At 44.9% G+C, this 26,457-nt stretch overlaps 1 protein-coding gene across 2 annotated transcripts in view; it reads left to right on the top strand.

Annotated features, from left to right (window-relative positions):
- Positions 1–26,457, top strand: part of MSH2 (mutS homolog 2) — a 1,146,446-nt gene that overhangs the window by 450,795 nt on the left and 669,194 nt on the right. For both annotated transcript variants that reach the window (XM_069608417.1, XM_069608418.1), the window contains one exon: positions 11,339–11,448. In XM_069608417.1, coding sequence (XP_069464518.1) covers positions 11,339–11,448 — 110 coding nt within the window. The remainder of the gene's footprint in view (positions 1–11,338; positions 11,449–26,457) is intronic.

Below are 26,457 nucleotides of genomic sequence, written 5' to 3'. Positions count from 1 at the left end.
CTGGGATAGGCCCATAGCAGGTGGAATAACATGCCTTTATCTGGGTATCCTCCGAGTTTTCTTAGCTATGTGCGTCTTGAAGGAGAGGTGTTTGTCAATGTGGAACTTGAGGGAGTTGGCGCAGGAGGTGAGCTCGGGTGTGAAGCCCTCAAGGTTCATGGTTGATAGCCAGGTGTATCTGAACTAAGGTATAGCAAAACTCCTGAAATTCAGTGAAAAAATATTTTTAAACAGAGTTAAGGTGATCAGAATGCAATAAAATCCCTGAAATTCAGCACTCTAATTTCAATTAAGGCCACCTGGGAGAACAAAAATGCATTGCACTGACCATTGTTGTGGGGGGGGGGGGGGGTGGTAATGGCCATGAGTGGGCCAGGGAGGTAGAAAAGCAATTGAGGGGAGTGATGGGACCATGGAAAGAGGAGGGGGGGGGTAATTGGTGAGTGAAATTCAGTGATAAAAATTAAGGAGAGAGTTAAGATGATCAGATTTACCATGCAACTAGATAGCAACAAATCCTTTGAAATTCAGTGAAAAAAAACCTTGGTTAAGAGAGTGCTAAGATGATCCGATTTAACGCATCAAAAGCCCTGAAATTCAGCAAGTCCACCTTAACAATGCACTCCTTTGTGCAGCATAAGGACCACAGTGATGAAATCGCAGATGGCATTACGAATTACATCATACATGACATTACCGATGAGATAAATAATTGCATCAAATGTGACATTACTGATTGAATAAGTTCGAATATTTTTGTTCACCTCTTGTTAATATTTGATTACACTTAAAATAATGACGTGGAGCAATACCCTGATACAGAAGTATGATAGGATTAAATGTGGAGCATTCATTTGTAGTACTTATCTACTTCTACAGTTTAAAATAAACATATGCAATGATATACAAATGGCTTGAATTTCATGTATTGGTAAACAATTACAATACTTCATTGCAGGGAAACTACCTGATTCTGGTACATCTATTTCAGTTATTTCAAACATAATATAATATATGTAGTAGTAAAAAAAAGCAATAAGAATAGATGGAAGTAAAAACATGTTTAATAGTGTTATGAAAATGGTAATGTTTACATTTAAATTTACAAGTCTCCTTATTGTAATATTACATGAACCACATTATTTTCTAATTGACAATTAAAAAATAATAATCGCGTACAAACGAACGTACATGCCATGTGCATTGTGGTATTATATAATCCAAGAATTCAAAGTTTGGTGAATATGCAACAACAAAATAAACATAAGAAAAGAAATGAAGAATAGAAAGTAAATATTTAATTATAGAAATAGCAGTGGTATTACTAATAGGAAGGTTTAATTATAAGTCTATACATTTCCAGTTATGCATGTATGGCATGGAGCATGTAGAATTAATTGGTATGGGGTGCATGCTTGATCCAGGTCATTAAAGTAAATGTTATTTGGCCCAAATTTGCTCAGCTGTTTTAATGCTGCGGCTGTTAACAAACTGCACTTTTTCTCTATGGGAAAACTGATGCGACTAAGCTGAAAACAGCGTTTTGTTTTCTTCATTTTTCACTTTGTAATTAGTAGTCTCTATTGTCTAGTGACTATATCGAATATCTACTACCTCCTACACTTTACCTAATTAGTAGCACTGAGAATACTTTTATTGGGTTCCGTAATTATAGTTTTTGACTGCATATATTACACTAATTTTATATTGAATGCTGTATATGTATGTATTCAGGGAAGAATCTTTAGTTGCAGAGATGTTAAGGTGAGCAGTAAATGGTAAAAATAAATCTTTGAAATTCAGGGAAATACTTTAGTTAAGGTGAAGATTTAATGCAACGAAACCCTTGAAATTCGGCAGACAATTCAGGCAAAGCCACCTTAACTTGCCGCTCCCTGTTGCTCAGTATATGACCACAATGATATCGGGATTACATCTCTTATGACATCACTAATTACATCATATATATCTCACTGATGGCATCAGACATAAAATGACTAATCGGGCATGTTAAAATATTTATAGGACCCCACTATATATGTGGTTTCAGTCTACTTAACAATGAGAAGAGTGTATAAAAAAAAAGTCTACACATGCATGACATATGTATTTGTACTATGTGGTAAAAGATGTACATTGTAGTATACATGAGGCAGAAAGGCAAAGTAATTACTTTCTCTCCCAGAGGGGATGGCACACAATAGAATCCAGTTGAACGCCAGCAAATGGCTCTTTTTTAATGATTCGCCAAAAACCGAGCCATGTAATCCTTAGTGTCCAGTTTATTCAGCATGATAAAATAAAAACACGGTACAACGAGTTTCACAGCACCCTTGCTTCTTGATCACGTGCAAAAAAAGCGGATTAGAGAATTCAAACATTATATATATATATATATATATATAACAATCACAGTCTCTATGATGGATTCAACATATTGTCCTTTTTTGCTTTTTTACTTTTGGTCCACTAGATTCAAAATGCATCAGCTCGAAAGGCTTCTTAAAGGTTGTGGCAATTTTGGAATCTATTTGAGCCAACATATATTCTTATGATTAAGACTTATTTCATGATTTTAAAATTGCTCGGTATACTTAAAAATTCCTCCATATATTTAGTTATGGCACAAAGGATGTCAAGAAAAACATCAAAAGGATTATTTGATATTATTTTACAGTGAACCAGATTGCATCAAGAAGTGAAATACTTTGAAATGCCAATAAATTTAGCATGGAGCACAACCTCTTGTTAGAATACTGCAACAAATAAAATATGAAATTATGTGATTAGCAAGTTGCAACTAATGGCATCCTGACGAATTTTAGCATGAAGATTGTTGTACTGCCTTATAGGTACATATTTGGACTGCTGCTCACACAGTTGTACCGAAATCCAAATAGCATAGTGCAGTAGCATTCAATTGTGACACTTATATTACAGCTCATACTCTTTGCTTGCTGTGAATAAATATTACATGACAAAGGTGCACAGTGCTTACATCTTTGCATTTGCCTCTAGCCATACGTTATGTCAGGGAAATATTATTTGTCAACATTTTAATAAAGTGCATAGTGCGTCCTTTTATATTGTAATCAATCAGATCATACAAGATCTTTAAAGTGCTAAGTGCATATATGTTTAATTTCAATTCCAAGGACATTTCTAATTCAGAGCAATATCTAAAGCGCAACGTGCTTATTGTAAACATTCAATAAAGCGCATAGTGCAAATTTTCAACTGTAAACAATAGGGTCATACAAGACCTGTTTTTAAAGTGCATAGTGTAACTACTATATTAAAAATATCCTTGGCTATACAACTTGAATTTTTAACATCCATGTTGACCCCTGACCTTTAGGGCACAAGGTACTTTGGCACTTCATGGCACATTTGTAACATTAATAACCATTAAAGTTGTAAAAGCAATATCCTAAAATGACAGTAGAAGATGGAGACTGTACAGAAATTCTAAAATAGTGAGTTTAAACACAATCTATTGAGAGGCAAGTACTACACATTGACAATCAGACATAATGTCTTAAAATGAACCAATAATTTCATAGATGTTCATATATTGATTACAAACTTGTGGAGTCAAAGAAAGAGCAAAGAGTGAGCAGAAGGAGAGAAATCGGATTAAATCAAGAAGAGATCAGACTAAATTAAATTACTCGGGTCCCTAGGAATGTGTATAGCTCTTAATCAAGTTTATGTCCCTTTGGTTTTTTTAGTTTCGAAATCTAAAATCAACTTTGTCTCCATTTGGTGCAGATCAAGTTCACAATTACCCCCGCGGGGATTGGCTTTTATGTGGTGTAACCCAAAAAAGCTAAGGCTTTCAAGTTTGCCCTGATGTACATCCTTGAAATGAACCGCCATAGGGTAAGACGGACAGTTTTTTATAGCTCTCATGAGTTTTAGAATTCTCAGTTTAAGCTTCCCTATGGTGCTACCAATGTACCAGAGGTTGCAAGGACACAAGAGAGCATATACGACAAACTCAGTGTTGCACGTAATTTGACTTTTCAGTTCTACTAAGTGGCCTAATACAGGGTGTATATAGCTGGTTCTATTTAGGGCATTTTGTGCATTTGGCAAAACCACTAGTTTTCTCATGAAGCCAAGTGATGTTGTTCGGGGTTTTAGTTGCAGGGGGCAAAAAACTGCTAACCAGTGAGTCTTTAAGGGAGACAGATTTCCTGAAAGTAATGTTAACACGTTCTTCAAAGAATGGTAATAAAGATGAATCTGACTGTAATACATGCCAATGACGCTTCAGTATTCTTCTTATAATATTAGCCATGTGTACCATATGTGAGAATAAGTCTGATTTTCTGATTTTCTCTTTCTTTCTCTGATATCTGGTTGGTCAAAAGCAGATTAGTGTGATTTTAAATCACGAGCTTTCAAATATTGTCTCTCCAAAATAGCTTTAGGATATCTTTGTTGGACGAACTTTGTAGCTGTATATTTACATTCTTGATCAAAACGCTCTAATTTGCTACAGTTATGTCATATTCTTACAAATTCTCCATACAGTATGCTCCACTTCAATGATGTGGGGTGATTGATGCTGGGAAAAAGTGGCATGTTGGAGCTGGTTGGCTTACGATGTATACATATGTATTTTTGTTAATTTCTTTACTTTTATTAAATAGCAAGCAAACAATTTTCCCTTGTATGTATATAATGTACCTCATTATGGCAAACGTATGTAAGAAATGTTTATGTAATATGTACATATAGTAGTAAAAAATATTAATAAAATTAAATAGAAATAGAAACTTGTTGAAACCAGATTTTCATACATCTTAAATGTACCGATTTAAATGTATAGTTCTGCGTATTATAAAATCGTATGTGCACCTATTGTTTCATAAATGAGAAGAGAAGTGTTATAAAAACAAAGAACGTGTATGTATTGGAATATAATATAAAAATTCTAAGCATGAGTTACAAATTCAGTTTTTACTTGTAAACATGCAATTCTGTTAGTTTTATTTTCAGTTTTTCTTCTCTAAATTATTATAATTTAATATTAAATTAAAACACTGCAAAAGGAGAAGAATCTTTAAATAAGGTCCTATTTTTTTATATATTCAGTTTTGTACATACTGCAAGTTGTAGATCACACACTACATTTAAAGAAATTAAAGCTGAATAAAATGTTGTATAATTACAGTAGAACCTACAAATAATGTGCCTTGATAATACCTATATATTTTATGTGCAATAAAATAGTCCTACAATTTCAAAAATGTATGTATTTATATAATCAAAGCATTCATTAGCCAAGTCATGTAAGATGTTATGTCTGATGCCATCAAAATATTGATGTAATCGGCAATGTCAAATATCATGTAATTACTGGTAGCATTGATGTAATCTGCCATAATTGTGGTCATATGCTACGCAACAGAAGGCAGCAAGTTAAGGTGGCTTTGCCTGAATTGTCTGCCGAATGTCGTTTTTTTTTTGGTTAAATTTTCACTTTAACGTCCCTGCAACCAAAGGTTTTCTTCCCTCAAAAAAAGAAATAAACATATATATATATATATATCTGTGTGTACAGTTTACACTGTATATGTGTACAGTTTATAATCTATTCCTTTTTATTTTCTTTCATCTCTGCATGTTTTTGAGCTGGAGGTCTAATATTCTCTAGTAAAAGGTACCGTGTTAAAACACTCCTTGCCCTTTAACATTACAACTAGGTCAGCCTTTGCATTTAAATATCGGGACTTCAGGGGTTTAACCCTTTGCATGGTTTTCTGTGGCTATGATGAATTCTCTGTGCTCATTTGTTTGCGCAAACATATAATTTTACTAGACTGTTGTTGGCCGCAAATATGCCTGACAAAATACTGTCAGTTTTAAGTTGTGCCTCTCAATACACAAGTGCATTGGGTTTTAAGGAAATGACTTCTCGCTTTGTACTCCATGCAAATGGGATACACAGAGGACCATATCTAACAGTGCATCTGTGTCTTGGTGACATTAGCATTTCCTTGACTCCCAGTCCTTTATTCCCCAGACTTACAATGGACAGTCTGTAGTAACAATTTGGAGCTATATTGGGGTTTACAGAGTCACAGCCTTACTTCATGTGCATGAATACCTAGTCATTGGCCCAGGGGCTTCTCAAACGTCCTGTTGGCTGTAATGGCCCATCTCTGGGAGGTGGAATTTACATATACAGTTACCTGGATGACTAAGGTACTTAGGGGCGCTCTCTGGAGGAGACTTTATTTCCCCACCAGAGGATCCTGCACATAGGGCACTCCTTGTCCTTATAAGTGAACTAGAAGAAAATGCCCCTTAATTCATATCTGGCAATTACTTGCATAAGATGTTTGTGGGGTACAGCAGTGAGATTTTTACACTCCAGCAAGGATTCAGAGCATTGCAGAGTAGGCAAATATTGCACAGCTTGGAGATGCTCCCATTTGTCTTTTCAGAGGTTGGTTGGGTTTATGGCCTCTTGTGCTCTAGCACTTCCTCATGAAAGGCTATTTATGAGGAACACTAGGCTACTGCTGGTGGGCAATTGGAATAAAGATGTTCAACTGCAACCCATGCTGGTGTCCACCCTAATGCAACTCAAGAAGCACCTGGAATGGTGTGTCAATTCTAACAATCCTTTGCAAGGGTTTCCTTTCGGCCAAGAAGGTCTCAGGATTTCCATTGCAATGGATGTCTTGCTTAAGGGATGACGAGCCTCTATGGGACCGCTGCAGATACTCTTCTTTGACCTCCCGCCCACCTCCAGAGTACTGATACTTGGACAATTGCATGGCAATGTTTTATCTCAACACACATTGGGGGCTGAGGGGTCAACAAGCTGAGCAGCTGTGGCACTGGGCAATTCAAAATAATGCTTCTCCTTCTCCCATCTAGCAGGGGATCGGAATGCAATAGCAGGTCTTATCAGGCTAACGCATACACCAACCAAGTGGGATATTTCACAGTAGCTGGCAGACCAAATCTTCCAAGTTTGGGGGCTGTTGGGGTAGATGGATTGTATCTCAATGGGAAGGAGAGAAGAGATTCGCATTGCGTGCATCATATTAATGTTAAGGATGGATGCAATATTGTTACATTGTTGCAGTTTTGCATGTATATGGGATAGTTAAGGGTTGTTAAAGGTTACTTTTAGTAGTATTTTGTGTCAAGTGTTATCAATTCTAATTGTTTTTTTATAACGTGCTTAGTACCGAAGAGTACCTAAGTGCGGACACAGGATTCGAAACTCTGTTGCTCTGTGTCGTCTTGCTTCCAAGACGAGTGCATTGTCACTGAGCTATACAACCCGTTCCAGATACATTTCAGATTTGCATATAGGTTGCAACATAATGAAGATTGTGTGAACATAATATGGGAGCACATTGTGCAACTGAGCACAATGAGATTCAAAGCGTAGAGCTTCATATAAAGTGAAAAAAGGCTTTTGAATGGGAAACCCATTATGAGGGGATGCAGTAGTTTGAACAGACGTAAGGAGAGGCCTGCATTTGTGAAATGGATTTCTAACTTGTTGGGGAGACTGGCGTGCCAAGGAGGAAAATATCAATTGGCAGAGGAACAGCTGCGACAACATGGAAGCAGCTATTTGAAGCTGAAATAGAATGAAGAGCATGGGCATAAGGTTTGTGATTGGAAATGGTTGAGTGAGTGGCTGAAGAAGCATCGGCCACCTGGCAGGGTCAATCTAGGGTTTGTTGCTAAAACTGTAAAAGGGTGAATGGGAGCAGAGAAGGTCAAATAGATTTAAATGGGAACGGAGGCCATATGGATTGACCTGGTGGTCGCATAATGAAAGGGCGTAAGAAGATACCAAGAATAAATATCCGGGGTGTCAGTGTTTGGAAAAAGTAATTGGTGCCCGATTAAAGAAGCCTTTCTCTTAGCTTTTCTTAGCTAGCTATAGCCTCATAAAGTGTCCATACATAAACCATGTGTGTCAGATTTAGCTTTGCAGGTCTGTGACCGAGAGGAATCCCATGTTAGGATTGTGTGTCTTGCAGAAAGAAATCCAAGAGGAGGGCTGGTCTTGTATTTGCAATGTCACAAAGGTTTTATGTCTAAGGGGATGGTGCCAGAGTGAAGGCAGCCAATGAGATGGTGGGGATTAGATTTCCTTGTATAGGGGCAACCCATTTGTATTTTGGGTGATGGCTTTGTATGGGAACCATGAGGGAGATGTGGGATTGTTCTGGAAATGCATATACACTGTATCTGTTCTGTGGTTCAGGGAGATTCTGGTTAGTTTAATCTCCAAGGAGTTGTCTAGCCTGTCTCCCAGTGTCCATTGTGAAATAAACCTAGTTTAATGATGACGTGCATTCACTTCTTGAGAGGTGGACTATTTTAGAGTGCAGAGATAGGTTGGTCAGCCCTTAGAGGGCTTACCACTGATGGACCTTTTTGCCACTCAGCCGGACAGGAATTGTTTTCTATGTATGTATTGTCGGGCAGCAGAGGGATGGACGCTCAGGGAAATGCATTCCTTCTCAATGGAATCTACAATGAATTTTTGTACTCGCCTATCAGCCTTTGATACTGAAAGTGGTCCACAAGCTGCAACTCAGCATGGCAGTCCAAATGGTCCTGATCACTCTGGTTTAACCGAACATCATTTGTTTCTTAGACTTCCTGGGGTTGTTACAGAGGGCTCACCTCGTTCCTCTGACTGGATTGCCTCACGCAGGAGGCTAGGAACATCTACCACCCATCCCCCAGTTTCTGTCCTTCTCATCCTGGCTCCTGAGTACTTTGCTAATGGTCATCTGAATCTCTCAGAAGAATCTGAGCTTCCCTAAAGCATTCCAAAAACTGCATCAGATCTCTGTACGCTAGCAAGTGGAAGCGATTCTGCTGCTGGTGCATTGAAAAAGACACCAGCCCTCTGCCATCTAACCTGTCTGATCTATTTTTCATTGTACACCTGTTTAATGGCAACTGGCACCAAACACGACTGCAGCATGAATGAGCCTTACAGCATCAGTGCAGTGCCTCCCTCTCCAAGGGTACTCTCGAATCAGATCATTAAAAGGCAATTTGCTGTACGTATTTACATGCAAGTACTCCACATCCTCCTTGGGTTCTTCAGAAGAAGCCCTTTGATCCCAGGGCCCCAGCAGCTTGGAGCATGGTCTCCTGGAAACTACTTCTGTGGCTACAGTCGCATCGCTGGAAGAGACTTTAACTTCAGACACTAATTTTACTTTTTACATTTTTCATGAAGATAAGGTAGTTCTTCGAACCCCTAACTTCGTGCCAAAGACAGTTTAGGACTTTGACTTTCTTAACAAGGAAATATGTCTCCGAACTTTATTCGCAAAGTTACTGTTACTAAGTTGCTGCATCAAATAAGGCCTTATTAGTCCTTTTGAAATAGATGTCTCCTGGCCCACTGCCTCGGTTAATACCAGACTCAACTACTGCAATAGTCTTTTAATTGCTACATCTCAAGCCAATTTGCACTCCCTCCAAACAGTACAAAAGGGCGCAGCGAGAGCCATTCACAACCTATTAAAATGAGACCATGTGATTTCATCTAAATGGGCCCTATGTTGGTTCCCCATCAAGCACTGGATCGCCCATAAATTGTCACTAGCGCACAAATGTTAGACAGCTATTGCTCCCCAATACCGGACCAATTGCCTGGTCGTCGATCAGCCCAGGTGTAATTTCCAGTACAACTATAAGCTTTTGCAACCACGCTTTAAGATGATGAAATTTGGTGGAACAAGATTTGATGTGCAAGCGCCAAAGAAATGGAATGCTCTTCCTCTTCCGCTGAGAACATCCTGGTCCCTCATTGAGTTTAAAATATTAATCGAAACCCACCTGTTCAACCTGGAACCAGGCTGAAGAGAGCTTTCTTTTATTGTCTTCGTGGCCTTCTATTGTATGATTGTCTAGCCTCCTGATCCCTTTTGTTATCTGTGTGCTCTGAGGCCCATGGGCATGTGGCGTGTGATAAACAATAAATAATAATCGTTCCTCGATCCCAGAGAGCTCTTCTCAACTTAGATGTGGCCAGGGAACTCAGTTTTTAACTGGAAAGAACAAAACAAATGTTTTCAGAGCTATTTGGTAACTTATGGTGAGCAGCTCAAAAGTATCCAACGCCACAATTGCAAAATGAGTGCTGTTGTAGGCTAAGGTGCTCCAGACCGAATAGACTGCCGTCCTAGAAGGGTCTGCACACCTGCTAGTGTGAACGCTAGCAGCATGTGTGGCCTTTCCGATACATGTTCCACTAGAAGACCTCTGCCAGGCAGTGCGTTGGTTGAACCCTCACACCTTTTGCAAGCCAGCTCAAGAAATGATACAATGCTTGGGTGGCAGTCCTTCAAAATATGTTTGGCTGAAAGTCACATACATCTCTCCAGTTACGTACCCATCCTATATCTGTGATTCACGCATTATCACAAGATTGATTGGTTCTTTGTATTCCACCACAGGTATGGAGGAAAGGGGACAAGAGTAATGAAATTTTACTCACTTTAGTGACTATTGTACTCCTAGTCTATAAACCCCTTTCTTCCATTCAGCCCAGTCTTCATCCAGGAATTGCATTCGTGTTTGCGTATGCTGTAAAGATGACTGGGAGTTGGTGGCGAATGCATGTATTCGTGAGAGGAGTTTCCCACACTGGGAGTGACCCGTGTAATGACTACTTTTTTTTTATGAAAGTGCTGCTGCGCTTCACGCTCTGGTCCTGTCCTCACAAGATGAAATAACCCATATGTACAGAGGAAAGGAGACTATGAACCAGGAGTACAGAAGACATTGCAGTGAGTAACGTTTCCTTTATGTTCAATAAACAAAACGAATTCATAAAGTTCCAGAAGTACAGGCTAAAACTTCTAGGCATATCTTAGAGTCCTTATATATTTCCATACATTATTAAGAGCAGTCAGGCTGAGCTATAGTAAAGAAAAATGTATAATGTTAGGCAATTTAGAGCTACCATTCTGTACCTCTTTTAACCAATTGTAGAACTTTACTTTTTTTTAACGGTTTTGATAACAAAGGACTAGTTTATTCCGTAATATTTAGGACATTTCTTTTCTGTAATGGTCTCCTTGGACTATTTAACCTTCTCTTGTATTTTCTGAATCTACTGCTCGACTTAAAATACTTCGTTTTTATTACTAATACAGAATTTTTGTTTGGTGTATTTGTCACCTAAATAAATTCAAACTAGATAGACTATTGTAAAACTGTTCGTTAAAATAAACTTGAGGTTTCTGTAAGAAGGTTCTTTAAGCGCCAAAAATGCTGCTGTTTCTAAATGGCACCATGTAAAATGATTTTTTGTCTCTGATAGGAACTCACCAGGTGCTTCTGTTGGCAGCATTTGCATCTCCCCTTAATGATCTTATTAACGACTTCAAAAAATTTCAAGAAATGATAGAAACTACTTTAGACATGGACCAGGTAAGAAATGTAATACTTATTAGCGTCATGCTGCATAGTTAAATATACTAGTTTTCTTTTTTCTTTAAAGCATGCCTAGTGTTTTCTGTTTTTGAATTTAACACAAGGTTTACTTCTAGCGACATTTGCTCCATTCAAACAATCTTTAAATCAACCACATGTTAGCACCTGCGTATATTTTACGATACTGTTTTAATACATGTTTTGCTCAACGTTCCCATTTGTACTAGCCCATATCTATTTTTGGTGATTTTTTTTCATCCCGTCTTTGCTGGTTAAGAAAAATTTAGTGCAACAAGTAATTTTCCACATTTATTCAAAGGAACAATTTGCTTGAGCATTGGATGGCTTAAAAGGATGGCCAGAGTGGGGCTTCTGTAAGTTAAGACATGCCCCTTTGTCATCAATATAAAAAAGTAAGGTTTGCTTTAACTCAAATGATCTGTTCACACCTTTACAACACATGTTCATGCAAGATACAAACTGTTTCTCCTGTAATTGCTACTCGCCTCAATCAAATCACCACAATCATTTGAGTAAATTAAATTGGACGCTGCCTTCTTTTTTCACCCTCTCCATGTGGTCACTCTGCAAAGTGACATCAATGTGGCCAAAGCAGCAGGGCCGGTGGAAGTATTTCTGCCACACTATGTAAGGTAACTTTTCTGGCCCCCACTGCCGACCTCAATGTGTCCGGACTATCCAGTCCCCTCATCCTAGATATGTCCTCAGCACTTCACCTGTTTGTCGTGCTCACCACGTTCACAAGTTGCAGTTTCTCCACCATCTTTCTTTACAAGGTAAAATTAATTCACTCACTCTTACACACACACACACACACACTATATAATACACAATACAGGCTGCAGTAGAAACTATGGAAAGGCAAGGAAAGATTAGCAATACAAATAGGCACAATCTTTGATATCAGCAGATAATCCCCTTCCCACAATCCTCCCGTCCCAAAAAAAAAAAACACACACACACACACACACACACGCACGCACGCACGCACGCACACCACCCCCCCCTCCTAATACCATACAGTTGGCGTCTGTTTAAAGCTTGTTGGAAAAAGGCTATTGCTTCCTTCCCTCAACCCCACTAGCTTTCTGCAAGCACCCCCAATTTGGAGGTGGAACTACCGCTGGCTTTGCTTGCTGTATTTCTGCCTCCACCGTCATCCCTCAATCCTCCCCCATAGAGAGTGGCAGAAACCTCTGCTCAAGTCACTGAAAGTGAGAGCCTGTTAGTAACTATCATTAGTTTCGCTACCACCTCTGGTCGCTATGGGTCGTGGTAGTCCCCTCACATCCTCTTTCCAGGCATCGTGGATGGCAGAGACATAGCCTTTGCTCTACTACATTCTCGGGCGTGTGGAGGGATTCCTTTGGCGTTTTAGAGATGGAATGGAGAACAGGAGTAAGCCAGCTTCCGCATACCAAAGTAGGGGGCTCTCGAGCCAAAACACTATCTGGTGTTTCATGGAATCCACCTGGTGAAAACTGTTTGCCCAGGCTAATTACCACTAACAGACTGCCACTAGGGCCATATACAAAAATGGGGCAGTGGCTCTGCCTCCCAGCTAGGCAGCCACGAGATGGAGTGGAGATGTGGTGATACCTCTGCTTCCACCAGGGTTTCTAGAAAGGGGCTTTAGTGCACTGTGCAGCTGGGAGTTTAAAATCAATTTTACTGGCTCAATGTTGTTTAAAATGTCCCATTTCTCACAAACCTCCCCACACTCCTGTTCATTCTCCTGTTAATTCTCAGTTTGTTGTTTAAAGTAATTAATTGTGTTTCACGAATGTGCTTCCTTAACTCACAAAAGAGGTACAGTACTGGTACAAATATTGCAAACCTTATTCACACACAACACGCAGCAGAAGTTGAAACTCCCCAGGCATACAGGAAAACCACAATATGGATATCGGAACAAGTGGCGCACACACAAAGAACAGAATTGAAATCTCCCTTCACACATTGGCCAAATGCATTGATCAGCAACGCTCCAAGCTACCATCACACATACCAAAGAGGTACAGCATGGGAAGCAGCAGCTCCAAATTCCCAACACAGGAACCCATATGTCAGGCTAGGCAGCAGTTCAGTTCAAAGTTTACAAAAGTACAAGCTTCCCTCACAAATAAAGCACACAGTTACTATATGCACAGGACCAGCGCATGCTTCCATCACAAGGAGAAAACCAGGAATAGTTTAGGCAGGGTCAGCACAATTTTTCCTCAAACAAGGACAACATATACCAGGCTATTGCAGTCTTTTCTCACAAACAGGCTTAGCATGGGCAGGGTCTGCAAGTGCCATGCAAACAGGCACTGCCACAGCATGCCAGAGTCAGTTTGACTTTCCCTGACAAATATACATGAGTACAGCATTGGCACAGCTACTGATTACAAGGACCTGGGCATACTTAATTCCCATTCGTATGCTTCTGGCACAAACTTTACCAGTTCTAGATTCAATCACATACTGGTACAGATACAGCATGTGCAAGGTTGGTGAGGTTAACCTCCTAAATTAGTACAGGTGCAGAATCGTCACAGCCAGGGCAAGATCCCTCAAAGGACAAACTGCACGGCACAGGTTGTGACAGTGCAAGTTTCACTTGAAAAAAAGGTTGTATGTCATAATTTTGCTTTTTGTAGCACGCCTAACAATGACTGATTTCTTATTTATTTTTTATTTTTTGGTGATCTTATGCAGCCGAAATATATAAGGGGGCAAAGAACCCTCTTTTTTTTTGTAGAGGGGGGCCTGACACCGGAGGGGGAGGGGGGAGAAAAGAGCTATCGGAACAGTATGTAGAGTCAACGGCTACCCCTATTCCATAGGCGCACAGGAGGTACACCTAAACTACAGTGTGGCTAGATTCGCATATACTAGCACAAAGATCACAGAAAAATAGAGCTATCATAAAACTAAATTTAATTATTAACTCAAAATACATTTAAAAATAGGCATAAACCTATGTAGCATAAATGGTACAACATACACGTGAAACCAAGCAATTTCATGTACTACTGTGTAAGTAGCAGTATGTAATAATTGTCTACAATAGCCGCCCTCCTCCCGAGCCACCTCCAAGCAATGTCCCTGGATCACTGTAGTCCTCGGTTCTTTTGGTTTTAGCCCCAGATACAAGCTCAAGGGCTGCAACCAAAAGGCTAGCTACCCCGGAGTCCAAACCTTTATCATAGCCCCAGATCTTTTCCAGACCTAGCAACACCCCTGCAGTGACCCGAAGTACAGGCATATAATTCAGGAAAAGGAAGAGCGGGCCTGTTTGAGGGCCTTGGGACAGCAGCTGGCAGATACTGGTGCGAGTACTAGAAAGATGTTGGAAGTGATTCAGGAGTGCTAGACCCTCCTAAGGTTGCAAAGCATGTTGCAGTATTATATCCATTAAGATTTGGCAGCACAAGCAGGTTGGCCTATCACCAAGAGTGGAAGCAGAGAAATCAGTTGTCCGTTCAGACTTTCATGGCGGAAACAAGGTCAACCGCTATTGTTACAACTCCTTACAGAGTTCTGGGGCTATGTTTCAATCGATATAGTGTCCTGTCCGTATTCCATTTGAGGAAGTCCCATGCCAAGATGGCTGCTGTCCTGGTTGACTTCTCAGCCCATTCCAAGATGACCGCCGTCCTGGTTCAACCTTCTACCCAATCAAAGATGTCCGCCAACAGCCCAGGCGTACATACGCATGCCTTGCACGAATGCAACCAATAATCAGAGAAGCAGGAAGTGAACTTTGGACAGCGGCGAAGCTACTATGCGTCTCAATGCTCCGTGTGCATTACCGAGTGGACGCTTGTCCGTTCTGGCCCCTGTTCTTCTTGAGCCCCTGCCTTGGCTCCTTCTCCCCTTCGTTGATCCAGTTCCTGTCCCATATGTCTGCCCTTCCTCTTCCTGGGTTGTATTCTTCCTTGCCACTGAAACTGTCTTTTTCATTCCAACCTGTGCTAGCCTTCTAATAATTAGCCCTGATTATGTGCTTCCTGAGTTGTACGCTATTATTCTCTTACCCCTTCAACTTCATTCTATTCCTTCTCTTGCATACCTTCTTCCTGATATCCTGAGCTGTGCTAAAACCGTCACTCGCTTCACTGCTTCTTGGATTACCTGAGAGAGTAACCATCTGCCTTCTCTTGGAATCGGCAGGAAAGCTGAGAATTCTGTTTTTTTTCTGCACTGTGTGCATTTTCCCCCAGTCTTTGATCCATCTCAAAAGACTGGCCTCACCTGTTATGACCTGCTCAATTTCAGTACGAACAGGCAAGCACCAGTTCTGATAGTTATACCCAGAGAACCTAAACATAATACCCATTTGCTGGTTAGGGGGAGAACCTCCTATTTATAATTACCCATGTAAAGGGGGAAATGCTTACCCGAGGAGGAACTGGTGGGACGGTCAAGCCCAAGTCGACCCCTTGGGCAGGAGGGAGCGAACTACACACCTGCCTACCTAAAGACACCCCAAAGACACAAGGAGTGCAAGGCCCACCAGTGGCCAGCCCATCATCTGAGGAGGAGATATTACCAAGACACAAGACGAGCTACAACCAAGGTCTTGAAGGAGCAAACTCCAGGACAATTAAGTGCTGGGGACACTAGACCTGCATAGACTGTGATTTACTGTGATGAACTTTTATCCTGATGGTGATCCATTTTGAACCATTCTGCCCAGATAGGGCTTGGACTTAAGCATTCAGGCTATTTAACCCTCTACAGTAGGGAATACTTTTTCACCCACACCGATACTGGGGCTTACTATGTGTTGCAACTTTGTAGCATTATAAATGTCTGTTCCCTGAGTTTTACTTGCTTCATCAACCTCAGCTGGATGAAGGACCGCGTTAGCCCCCAACAAATTCTGATCTGCAGGTTAAACATAGATTGCCGTAGCAGGTGTAGTGACCTACTAGACTGTTCGAACATTGTGTGGGACAAAGTGTGAGGGTACAGACTCTGCTTTCCCTAAAAATGTTTAGTTTGGCATAATCTTTAGAGGACACCGGATCACTGCAAACAGACAACAGGTGACATTTTTCTGAAGGAAATGGTCACAAGGCTGCACTACTGTGACGACTCACACCTAGCAGTGCTGATGGCGTTCCTCCTCGAACACAAGAGCTCAATTTTATTTACCTAATATCACAATGTGTTGCTTGCTGCAGCAGGTAAGAAAATTGCACCCACTACAGCGCCATGGCATCCTGCTGTATGTAAAATGCAACACCAAACCATACCCTTTGTAGTAATTCTGTTGTAAAATGGTTGGTTGAAGTATATTGTATTCCTTCCTACGTAAACTGTGAAATGTATTCAATGTTTAGATTGTTGTTGGTTTCTTGACTTGAGAGCTAATTACGCGACTTTGCACATTTACTTTACCCCGTACAATGTTCATGTCAAACATCATCTTAATTGTATATTCAAAAATTAAATACGTTTTTAAAGTTTTGAATATGTTTCTCATTATTGCTACTCTGACCTAAAACCCCATTAGGAGTAGATTCCTAGTTTTCACAAGTAACAAGGAAGCCTCAGCAATACCTTCTAAAAACAATTCAGCAGTGTTATTTTTCAATAAATACGATAAATAGTGGCACCTTGATTCCTGTGATTCACACATTTATGAAGGTTTCTGTGGGTGAATATTACTAACCTTTTAAAAACTCTCAAATCAATTGTAAATTATTTGTAGCTGGATAGCCCAGGAAACGCATTTTAAATCCAATTTGGAAATTGTGCTTGCTTTTGCCTTGCAATACTTCCTAGCAGTCACAGAAGACATTTGCATTTGCATCAAACTGTTTTGACATGTGTGGTGAATGCGATGGTGTCTTCACTCCTTTCCCGGCGGTGACCTCTACCCATGTGGCCAGCGGATTGCAGCCGCTACCTGATCCTGACCATGGGGCGGCTATATGAGGGAGGATCACATGGGGAACAGCCTCTGGGAGAGTATCATGGCATCATCGGACGAGACACAGAGTCCCGCTTTTTCTTTTGAGGATACCCCATCCATGCCCAATGCCTTAATGACACATTGTCATATCTCCCCTCATCCACCTAGCAAGGGTACTGAAAACCTTTTCACAAGATCTGTATGCAAGCCATCAAAATCTGATTTGCCTTTTAAGACTCATGATACCACGTTCCCATACTTTACCTACAAGTCATTCATAACTGACTTGCCCTTAACGATCACTGCGAAAACGTACCCATACTTCACATGCAAGTCGTCAAGAATGGACTTCCATTCCCATAAATACGGGAATACTGTGACGAATAAGATGAGCCGAGTAATGCAGATTAATGGAGGCCAAGAGCACAAGCTGTGCTCGTTGTTGCGAACGCATACCTGCATCCGGGAAATTTTAACCGGCAAAGCAGCTGACAGAAGCGCACTGCTGGCAGAAGAACGCTGCTCCTCTCTATTTACAGAGAGACCATGGTGCTGGAGAGTGTCCTGCAGAGCTGAACAGCTCGTCGACATGAGAGAACACGCAGTGGGAACGCCAGAAGCAGACTGAAGTCTTCTGAGCATTTGCAGTTGTTAGAAGGCAGCTTCCACTTTACCGAAGCCTAAAACGACGCAGAAGAGCCCAGCAGGAAATGCGAGATGCAAAGAAGCCAAGAAGCCGAGGCAGCGAGAAGGAAGGAAATGCCGAACGACCGCCACCGGCTTGCTTTAGGAGAAAAGGAATGCAGGAGCCGGTGGGTCCACCTGGGAGAAGCAGGGGCACTGGGGCGTATTGCAGCCATGCCAAACCCGAATAATTGTTAATGAAGCACATGAAAGAGAACAAGCAAGTGAGCATTGCTTTTAAAGGGGAGAACAGAACCAGTGTAAGAGTCTTTTAAGTTTGTGAGTGTATGCAATACTCATATGAGAAGCCCTATGTATACCAGGCAGATACAATACAAGATAAAACAAATATAAGAGACTATAAAGTTTGGAAGTGTGTGCAGAGCCCACATGCGAAAAGCACTATCAGGAGAGTATACCAGGCAGATGTAAGTTATGAGCACGTTTATGTGAGAAAGCCCTGGCAGAAAAGCATACCAGGCATGGTCAAGTTGAACAGTGTGTAAAACAAGAAGTCTTGGTAAGAGCGCCTCAGGGCCAGGAAAAGGCTGTGGAAAAATATTAAAGAGGAAAACCCTGGCAGTAGAGTACACCAGGTATCCTAACAAAATCAAGACAAAGAGCCAAGTTGTTTTGTGTATCGGTTGTATCAGTTGTGTTGTTGATAAAGAGAAACTCAAGGAACTGATATTCTTGAATATAAAACAGAGTGAAGAAAAATCCAGGGGAACTGAACCCTCCTCTGGAAAAAGGAACTCTATCCTTCTGGAAAATTTGTGTTGCAGTTACACATTTTCATTTTTGAACATTTATACACTACTAAAGGCAAAGACCTGTTCCAGTTTCACCTTTGAGTTTATTTTTAGAATGCGGGGCTCAGTATAGTACATTGGACACTGGATATTTTATTTTGGACATTGTGACCATTGACAGACCCTTAGTTTTAAGGTAAAGAAACACCTCTCCGAGCGTGGACAGAAGGGCATTTCCCGACCCTTTTTTATTGTAATAAGTCTTTGACCAAAACCATGACCCTTGTGTGCTCCCAGATGGCACAGCAATGGTTTCCTTTCTAAGAAATAGTGTTGTTTTACCTTCTTGAGTGCTTTAGCATGCTGACAAGATTTTGCAACAAATCTGTGTCTTTGACAGGAAAGAAATGACAGACAGCAAATCGACACGAAGTGAATAAAGGTTATTGTAAGAAAACCATTGCCTTCATAGTTGAAATACCGTCATACTGATATACCTTAGGGAACCTAATGCTGGCTTGTAGAGTGCAGCTCCTTTTGGATTGGTGAAAAGTGTTCACATTTCTCCAGCATGGGGTCTGGCATGGATTCACATGCTCATGAATATTCCCCGTCGTCAGGCTGGGAATCCTCGGTAAAGAAAAAACCAGTATCAGTTTCGTTTCTGATCTGTCTTTCGTAGTAATAACCAATCACTGGTCTCTGCGTCATACTGACCACAGCCAATGACTGCCCTCTACCTAAGCACCGCCTCTGGCAGCCATCTTCAGATTTTTACCGCACGTTCATGTGTTGGGATCCTCGTGCTATTGCTCTCGAGCGTTAGTGCTATTTTTCGCGCTTTTTTCACAAAAAACTTCGATTCTTTCGGTCAAAAGAGCCTCAAGCTCCACCGATCCTACATCCGATCAACGGGGACCCGTGTCGGATTCATCTGTGCCCCTCAAGGGTGAGGATTTCGTCGAGCTACACTTCGGAGGAATCCAGAAGCTTCTCAGGCCCGGTCTCGGAGATGGCCCAGGAGAAGGGAAGCTCGACGCCCGGAAAGCTGTTCAGGGTCTGCCCTGGATGCCAGCTGCAGAACGTCTTCAAGGAGGACGAACACTCTTTCTGCCTTTACTGCCTTCATGAGGACAAGACGCACGTGGAGAAGGACTGTGCGTTTTGCGGCAACATGTCGGAACGGACCATGAAGGACCGCCATCAACGTCTCGCCAACTGGCTGGAGGGTAAGAGCCTGTCTGGCGAGAAGAAGAAGAAATCCGAGCGGTCTTCTAAGACCTTTGAGGGCGCCCCGGCGACGGGGGCCCAACATAAGGCCAAGCACCGCGAGTCCGCTGGCACCGGGAGCGCCGAACGGTCGGGCTCTACGGGCGCCAGGCAGGGCGCACCCTCCCCGGCACCATCAACCACGAGCCAACGCTCTGGGTCGGGTAAGAGGAAGGCCGAGCACCCGGCGAAGCTCCTGGAGAGGCCCCGGTCGAGCTCTAAGGCAGAGGAGGAGCGTGGCAGTGCCCCCTCCCTCAAGGATAAGGCGGTGAGCGCACCTAAGGTGGTGAAGGCCTTGATCCATCCGACCAAGCCCTCTATCGAAACGGTCGCGGCGGCCCTGGCTCAGCCTGTGGTGGCTGCACCAGTGGTGGCGACCTCAGGGCCCAGAATCTCCCTGCCTCCTCGGAGGGAGTCTTCCTTTGTGCCCATCGATAGGACCCCCGTGAAACCCTCCGTGGGGAAGAAGAAGGGGGGGCAGGGCGTCGTCGGAGATTCGGCCTCAACCTCAGAAGAGGAGCTGATCGAGGTCTTAAGCCACGGCGTAGGCGTGGAAGAAGGCCAGCCCGTCGGAATGGACCCCGACGCAGGTGACGACGACGACATCGTCGAGGATACCGACGGGGCCCCTGCTCGCCCGTCGGATTCCCCTCTGCCAGCGCCGCAAGACAACTCGGCGGCCATTTTGTTGGCCATACAGTCCTTATGCTCCGAGATAAGGACGAGGCTACCGTTACCGACGGAGGAACCTCTCCCGTCGGGGGATCCAGAACCGGGACCTTCTGGTGTTCCCCCTACCAAGAAAAGAAGGATCCATCCACCACCTCCTTTTCAACCGTCGCGCCCCTTCCAGCCCTCCTCCCCGTCCACCCGAGGGGATGATACGGGGACTGACACGGCAGCGACGGGTACGGACGACGAGGCATACGACGAGGATTTTCCGTCGTCGCCTCCCACCAGGGCTTCTCCGCCCGACGAGATCGGATCTTTCCACTCCATGATCTCCAGGGCTTCCGAGCTTTTCCAACTCTGCCCTGAGGAGAAGAAAAAGGAAGGCTTCCTTTATCAGCGGCGCGAGGCCAAGAGGAAGACGGTCCTCGCAGTGCCTCTGTTGGACGACATTTGGGATGAGGGCCTTTCCCTCCTCAAGAACCCTTCCACGACGCCAGCTAGAAGAGACCGGTACGAGAAAAAGTACCGGGTCCCGGACACGGCCCCCCTGTGCCTCCGGGCGCAGCCTACCCCGGACTCCGTCGTCTCCGCGGCAGCCAGGAAGAAAGCGGGGGGGGGGTGCGGCCTCCACATCGACTTCCCCGCCGGACGGCGAGGGAAAGAAATTGGATGCTATGGGACGTAGAGTCATCTCGTCGGCAGCGACGACGATTAAAGCGGCCAACGCCTTGGCTATCGTGGCCCGCTATGACAGGGAGCTCTGGTACAAGATAGCTCCCCTGCTGGATTTTCTGCCGGACGACAAGAGGGCGGAGGCCCTTGAGATCCTGCAGGAAGGTGAGGTGGCCTCGGACCACGCCATCACCGTGGCGACGGACATCGCCGACACCGGGTTCCGCCAGCTGGGCAACGGCGTTTGCCTTCGACGTCGTGGATGGCTCAAAGCTACGGACTTCCGGCAGGACGTCCAGACCAGAGTCCTGGACATGCCCTTCGACGGGAACAACCTGTTTGGGAAGACAGTGGACGATTCCCTTCAGGCCATCAAGGCGGATACTGAGACGGCCCGGGCCCTTGGAGTCCTGCAACGACGGACGCCCTTTCGGAGCGGCGGAGGCAAGGGCGCCTCCAAAGGTTCCGGCGGCGGTTTCGCTTCCTACCGTCAAGCGGCCCGCTCGTCGTCGCAAGAGGCCTACAGAGGACGAGGCAAGTCTAGCGGACCCCGCCGTCGTCGCCAAGGAGGTCAAGGCGGCAAGGCCGCGTCCAAGCAGGATTGAACCGGCCGTGGGGTCGGGCCCCCACCGAAGCACCCCGGTGGGAGGCCGGCTGGCGGGCTTCGTCAGCGTGTGGGAGTCCATCTCCAACGACCGTTGGGTGCTGGACGCCCTGGCCCGGGGCCACGCGCTCGAGTTTCAAAGAAGGTGCCCGCGCGTCCCCCCCGTGGCCAGGAAAGAACTTCACGTCCCTCAACTTCTCCTGGAGGTAAAGGCGATGCTCAGAAAGGGCGCCATCGAACTCGTCCCAAAGAGGCTTCGGGGCTCCGGAGTCTACTCGAGATACTTCCTCGTGAAGAAGAAGACGGGAGGATGGCGCCCCATCCTAGACCTGCGACGTCTGAACAAGTTCATCAAGGCGCAGAAGTTCCGGATGGTCACCCTCCAGCACGTCCTGGGTCAGCTGGAGGAAGGAGACTTCCTATCGTCGTTGGATTTGGAGGATGCCTACTTCCACATTCCCATCCTAAAGGGGCACCGCAAATTCCTCAGATTCGTGGTCCAAGGGCGTCATTACCAGTTCAAAGCCCTTCCCTTCGGACTACGGTCGGCACCCAGGGTATTCACCAAGTGCCTCGCACCGGTGGCGGCGCAGCTGCGCCGCGAGGGGATTCACGTCTACCCCTACCTGGACGACTGGCTCATCCGCGCCAAGACGAGGGAGCTCGCCGTGGTCCACACGGCAAGGACCGTCCAACTCCTCACGGACCTGGGATTCTCCGTGAACTACGCCAAATCCCACCTGGTGCCCGCGCAAGTCGCACTGTTTCTGGGAGCCAGGCTCGACACAGTGTCCCTTCTGGCCTCCCCGTCGGAGGAGAGGACCAGGACCATCTTGGGCAAGGTGCAACGGATGTTGGTGGCCGACGCGGCCAAAGTGAGGTCCATCAAGTCCCTCCTCGGGATGATGTCTTCCTGCATCTACCTCATTCCCATGTGCAGGCTCCGGATGCGCCCGTTGCAAGAATTCCTGGATGCACGCTGGATCCAGACGACGGGCAGCTTCGAGGAAAGGATCAAGCTCGACGAGAGTTTCCGACGAGCGATACGGTGGTGGGGCACCCGCGCGCATCTGACGGCGGGCATGGACTTCCAGACCCCAGCCCACCAGGAGACTGTGACCACGGATGCCTCCCTGGAAGGGTGGGGAGCGCACACCGAAAATCTGCACGCAAGGGGACTCTGGCTCCCGACGGAGAAGTCCCTGCATATCAACGTCCTGGAGCTCCGTGCAGTGTTTTGGGCCCTCAGGTCCTTCCTTCCGTCCCTCAAGGGCAAGGTGGTGAGGATCTTCACCGACAACACCACCACCATGTTTTACATCAGGAAACAGGGCGGAACCAGGTCCCCAGCGCTGTCCAAGGAGGCGCAGGACCTGTGGCATTGGGCCGTTGCCCAAGGGATTTTTCTGGTGCCGTTTCATCTGGCAGGGATAAAAAACACCATCGCCGACTCACTCAGCAGGGAGCTGCGCTCGTGCCACGAGTGGGAACTACGGCAGGATCTGGTGGATCGCCTCTTCCGACGGTGGGGCACACCCCAGATCGACCTGTTCGCGACGGCGACGAACACCAAGTGCCGGAGGTTCGCCAGCAGGTTTCCCCAGACGAGGAGCATGGGCGATGCTTTCTCGTTCCCCTGGGAGGGCCTGTTCCTCTACGCGTTCCCTCCCTTGCCTCTGCTAATCCGGCTCGTCAACCAGCTCAAGAGGTCACGGTGCAGGATGATCCTCGTCGCACCTGCGTGGCCGAGGCAGATATGGTTCCCGGACCTTCTGGACTTGTCAGCGTCCCCGCCGATCAAGCTGCCGGCGGACGCGGATCTACTCTCCAGGGAAGGAGGCGCCATCCTCCACCACGACCCGAAGTCGCTGAACTTGCAGGCCTGGCTCCTGCAGCGCTAGAGTTTGGAGGATACGACATACCGGCCGATTGCAGAGAGGTTCTTGCAAAGGCCAGGGCGTCCTCGACTCTTAAATGCTACAGACACAAATGGAAGAGGTTCTCTGTCTGGTGCCACGCACAGAAGATTAACCCTCTACGGATTACGGCCCCCCAAGTACTGCCGTACCTGCTGACGCTGGCCAAAGCTGGTCTGGCACACGCGTCCATCAAGATTCATCTTGCTGCGATCTCCCGATACACCAGAACCACGGGGCGGACGTCCTTGTGGTCTCATCGTCTGGTGAAAGAGTTCATGAAGGGACTGTTCAGATCGTTCCCGCCGGTGAAGGCTCCGGCCCCGGCGTGGGAGCTCAACGTGGTGCTGACCAAGCTCATGGGACCTCCGTTCGAGCCTCTGCACTCGGCCCCGTTGAAGTTTCTATCGTGGAAAACAGCTTTTCTTGTGGCCATCACCTCCGCACGACGAGTGGGAGAGATCCAGGCCCTTTCCTGCAAGGCCCCGTACTTGACTTTCCACGACACGAGGGTAGTGCTCAGGACGCACCCCTCTTTCATGCCCAAGGTACCGTCGGACTTCCATCTCAACGAACCCTTGGTGTTACCTGTGTTCTTCCCGTCGCCTTCGTCGCCGGCTGAGAGGACTTTGCACTCGCTGGATGTAGCTAGAGCGCTGAAGTTCTACGTGGACCGCACGAAGGGTTTTCGGAAGACGTCACAACTCTTTGTGAACTTTGGACCTGTCAATCAGGGGAAGGCTCTCTCGAAGGCTTCCATTTCCAGATGGCTCTCCGGCTGTATCATGTACTGTCATCGGTTGGCAAACCGACCGCTGCCTGGCCGTCCGAGAGCCCATTCCACCAGAGCGATCGCAGCTACCACAGCGTTCCTTTCTGGTGTGCCCCTGCTGGACATATGCAGGGCTGCTACGTGGAGGTCGACGCACACCTTCACAAAATTCTACTGCGTCGATCGGGATTCCAGGGAGGAGTCCAGGGTCGGCCAAGCAGTGCTGCGCAACCTGTTCGCCTGAGGTGAGCCTGGTGAGGAGGTAAGATGCTTAATGTTGAGTTTGATGTAATGCTTAATGTTGAGCCTTTGCCACCTCCCGTGGTTGTGCATGTGTGTACTGCTATGTATTCTTTATTCATGAGCATGTGAATCCATGCCAGACCCCATGCTGGAGAAGGAACAAGTTACTTACCTGTAACTGTTGTTCTCCAGCATGGGTCTGGCATGGATTCACATGCGAACCCTCCCGCCTACCCCTCTGCGGCTCTTCACTTGGTCATACTGCCACTTCACGTGCTTCCAAATCTGAAGATGGCTGCCAGAGGCGGTGCTTAGGTAGAGGGCAGTCATTGGCTGTGGTCAGTATGACGCAGAGACCAGTGATTGGTTATTACTACGAAAGACAGATCAGAAACGAAACTGATACTGGTTTTTTCTTTACCGAGGATTCCCAGCCTGACGACGGGGAATATTCATGAGCATGTGAATCCATGCCAGACCCATGCTGGAGAACAACAGTTACAGGTAAGTAACTTGTTCCTTCTTTGCACTTTGGGATGTGCTGATGCATGCTTGGCCCAGTAGAGGTGGGGACAAGTGAGGTGAGGGGGGGTTGTTGCTACGAAGGTTGGAGAGGACTAGGGTTTGTATGACTGTATGATAATGGGATAAAGATCCTTATCCTGCTCAAAAGAGTGAGTTATAATCTCTGTACTTTTCTAGAGATGTGAACCTTCAAGTCCATCCATGGTGAATATTAGTCATTTTGTGCGAGGAGTTCCCTACAGGGCGAATTTATTGACTTTGATGGATCTCATGCAGCCAGTTCCGGACTTTGGTGTGATGTTTATATGGATTTACAAGATAAATGAATTCAGCCTGTGTCGGCTGAAACTTACGATCAGCAGTTATCTATGGCTATCTGCTACATAGACTCTCAGTTAATAGATGTTGACAGTCTACCTTTACGGAAAGCTGCTTGTCTTCAGCATATTGCTGTATATTTTTTGGAAGTCATATTTTATTTATTTTTGATATGTGCAAAGGTGTTATTTACCTTATATATACACTGCATGATCAACCTATTTATAAAACCAACAAATGATTGCTTATCGACACATGTGCTGTGGTTTTAGTCCATATATTTTAAGGCTACGTGAAAGCAGGACTACGCTCATATTCCCAGTGGTCAATCATTGAGTGGGGGATTCCCTCCTACACTTGCATAAGTGAATCATATGTACATGCATTTAAAAGGCAAACCTGAACAAAATCTTGAACTTGAAAAAATAAACAATCTATTACCCTTATCTTCTGTTCCCATCCTTTATCCCTTTTCCCCAACCTATGGTCACTAGTGGCTCTATTGCTTCTGTGAGTTGTACATCACAATGGCCATCTTCCTCTGCCTCTTTCTTATGTATACTGCATATGCGCCAGGATGCAATATGAATCCTCGCTTACTTGGATTGGTTTTGGAGGGCAAGAAAGAAACGATAACTGGAGGGTCGTAA

The sequence above is a fragment of the Ambystoma mexicanum genome, chromosome 4q (assembly GCF_040938575.1).
Source record: "Ambystoma mexicanum isolate Mex_15411 chromosome 4q, UKY_AmexF1_1, whole genome shotgun sequence".
NCBI lineage: Eukaryota > Metazoa > Chordata > Amphibia > Caudata > Ambystomatidae > Ambystoma > Ambystoma mexicanum.
The sequence above is the reverse complement of the archived record's forward strand: the minus strand, read 5'-3'. Positions and strand labels throughout refer to the sequence as shown.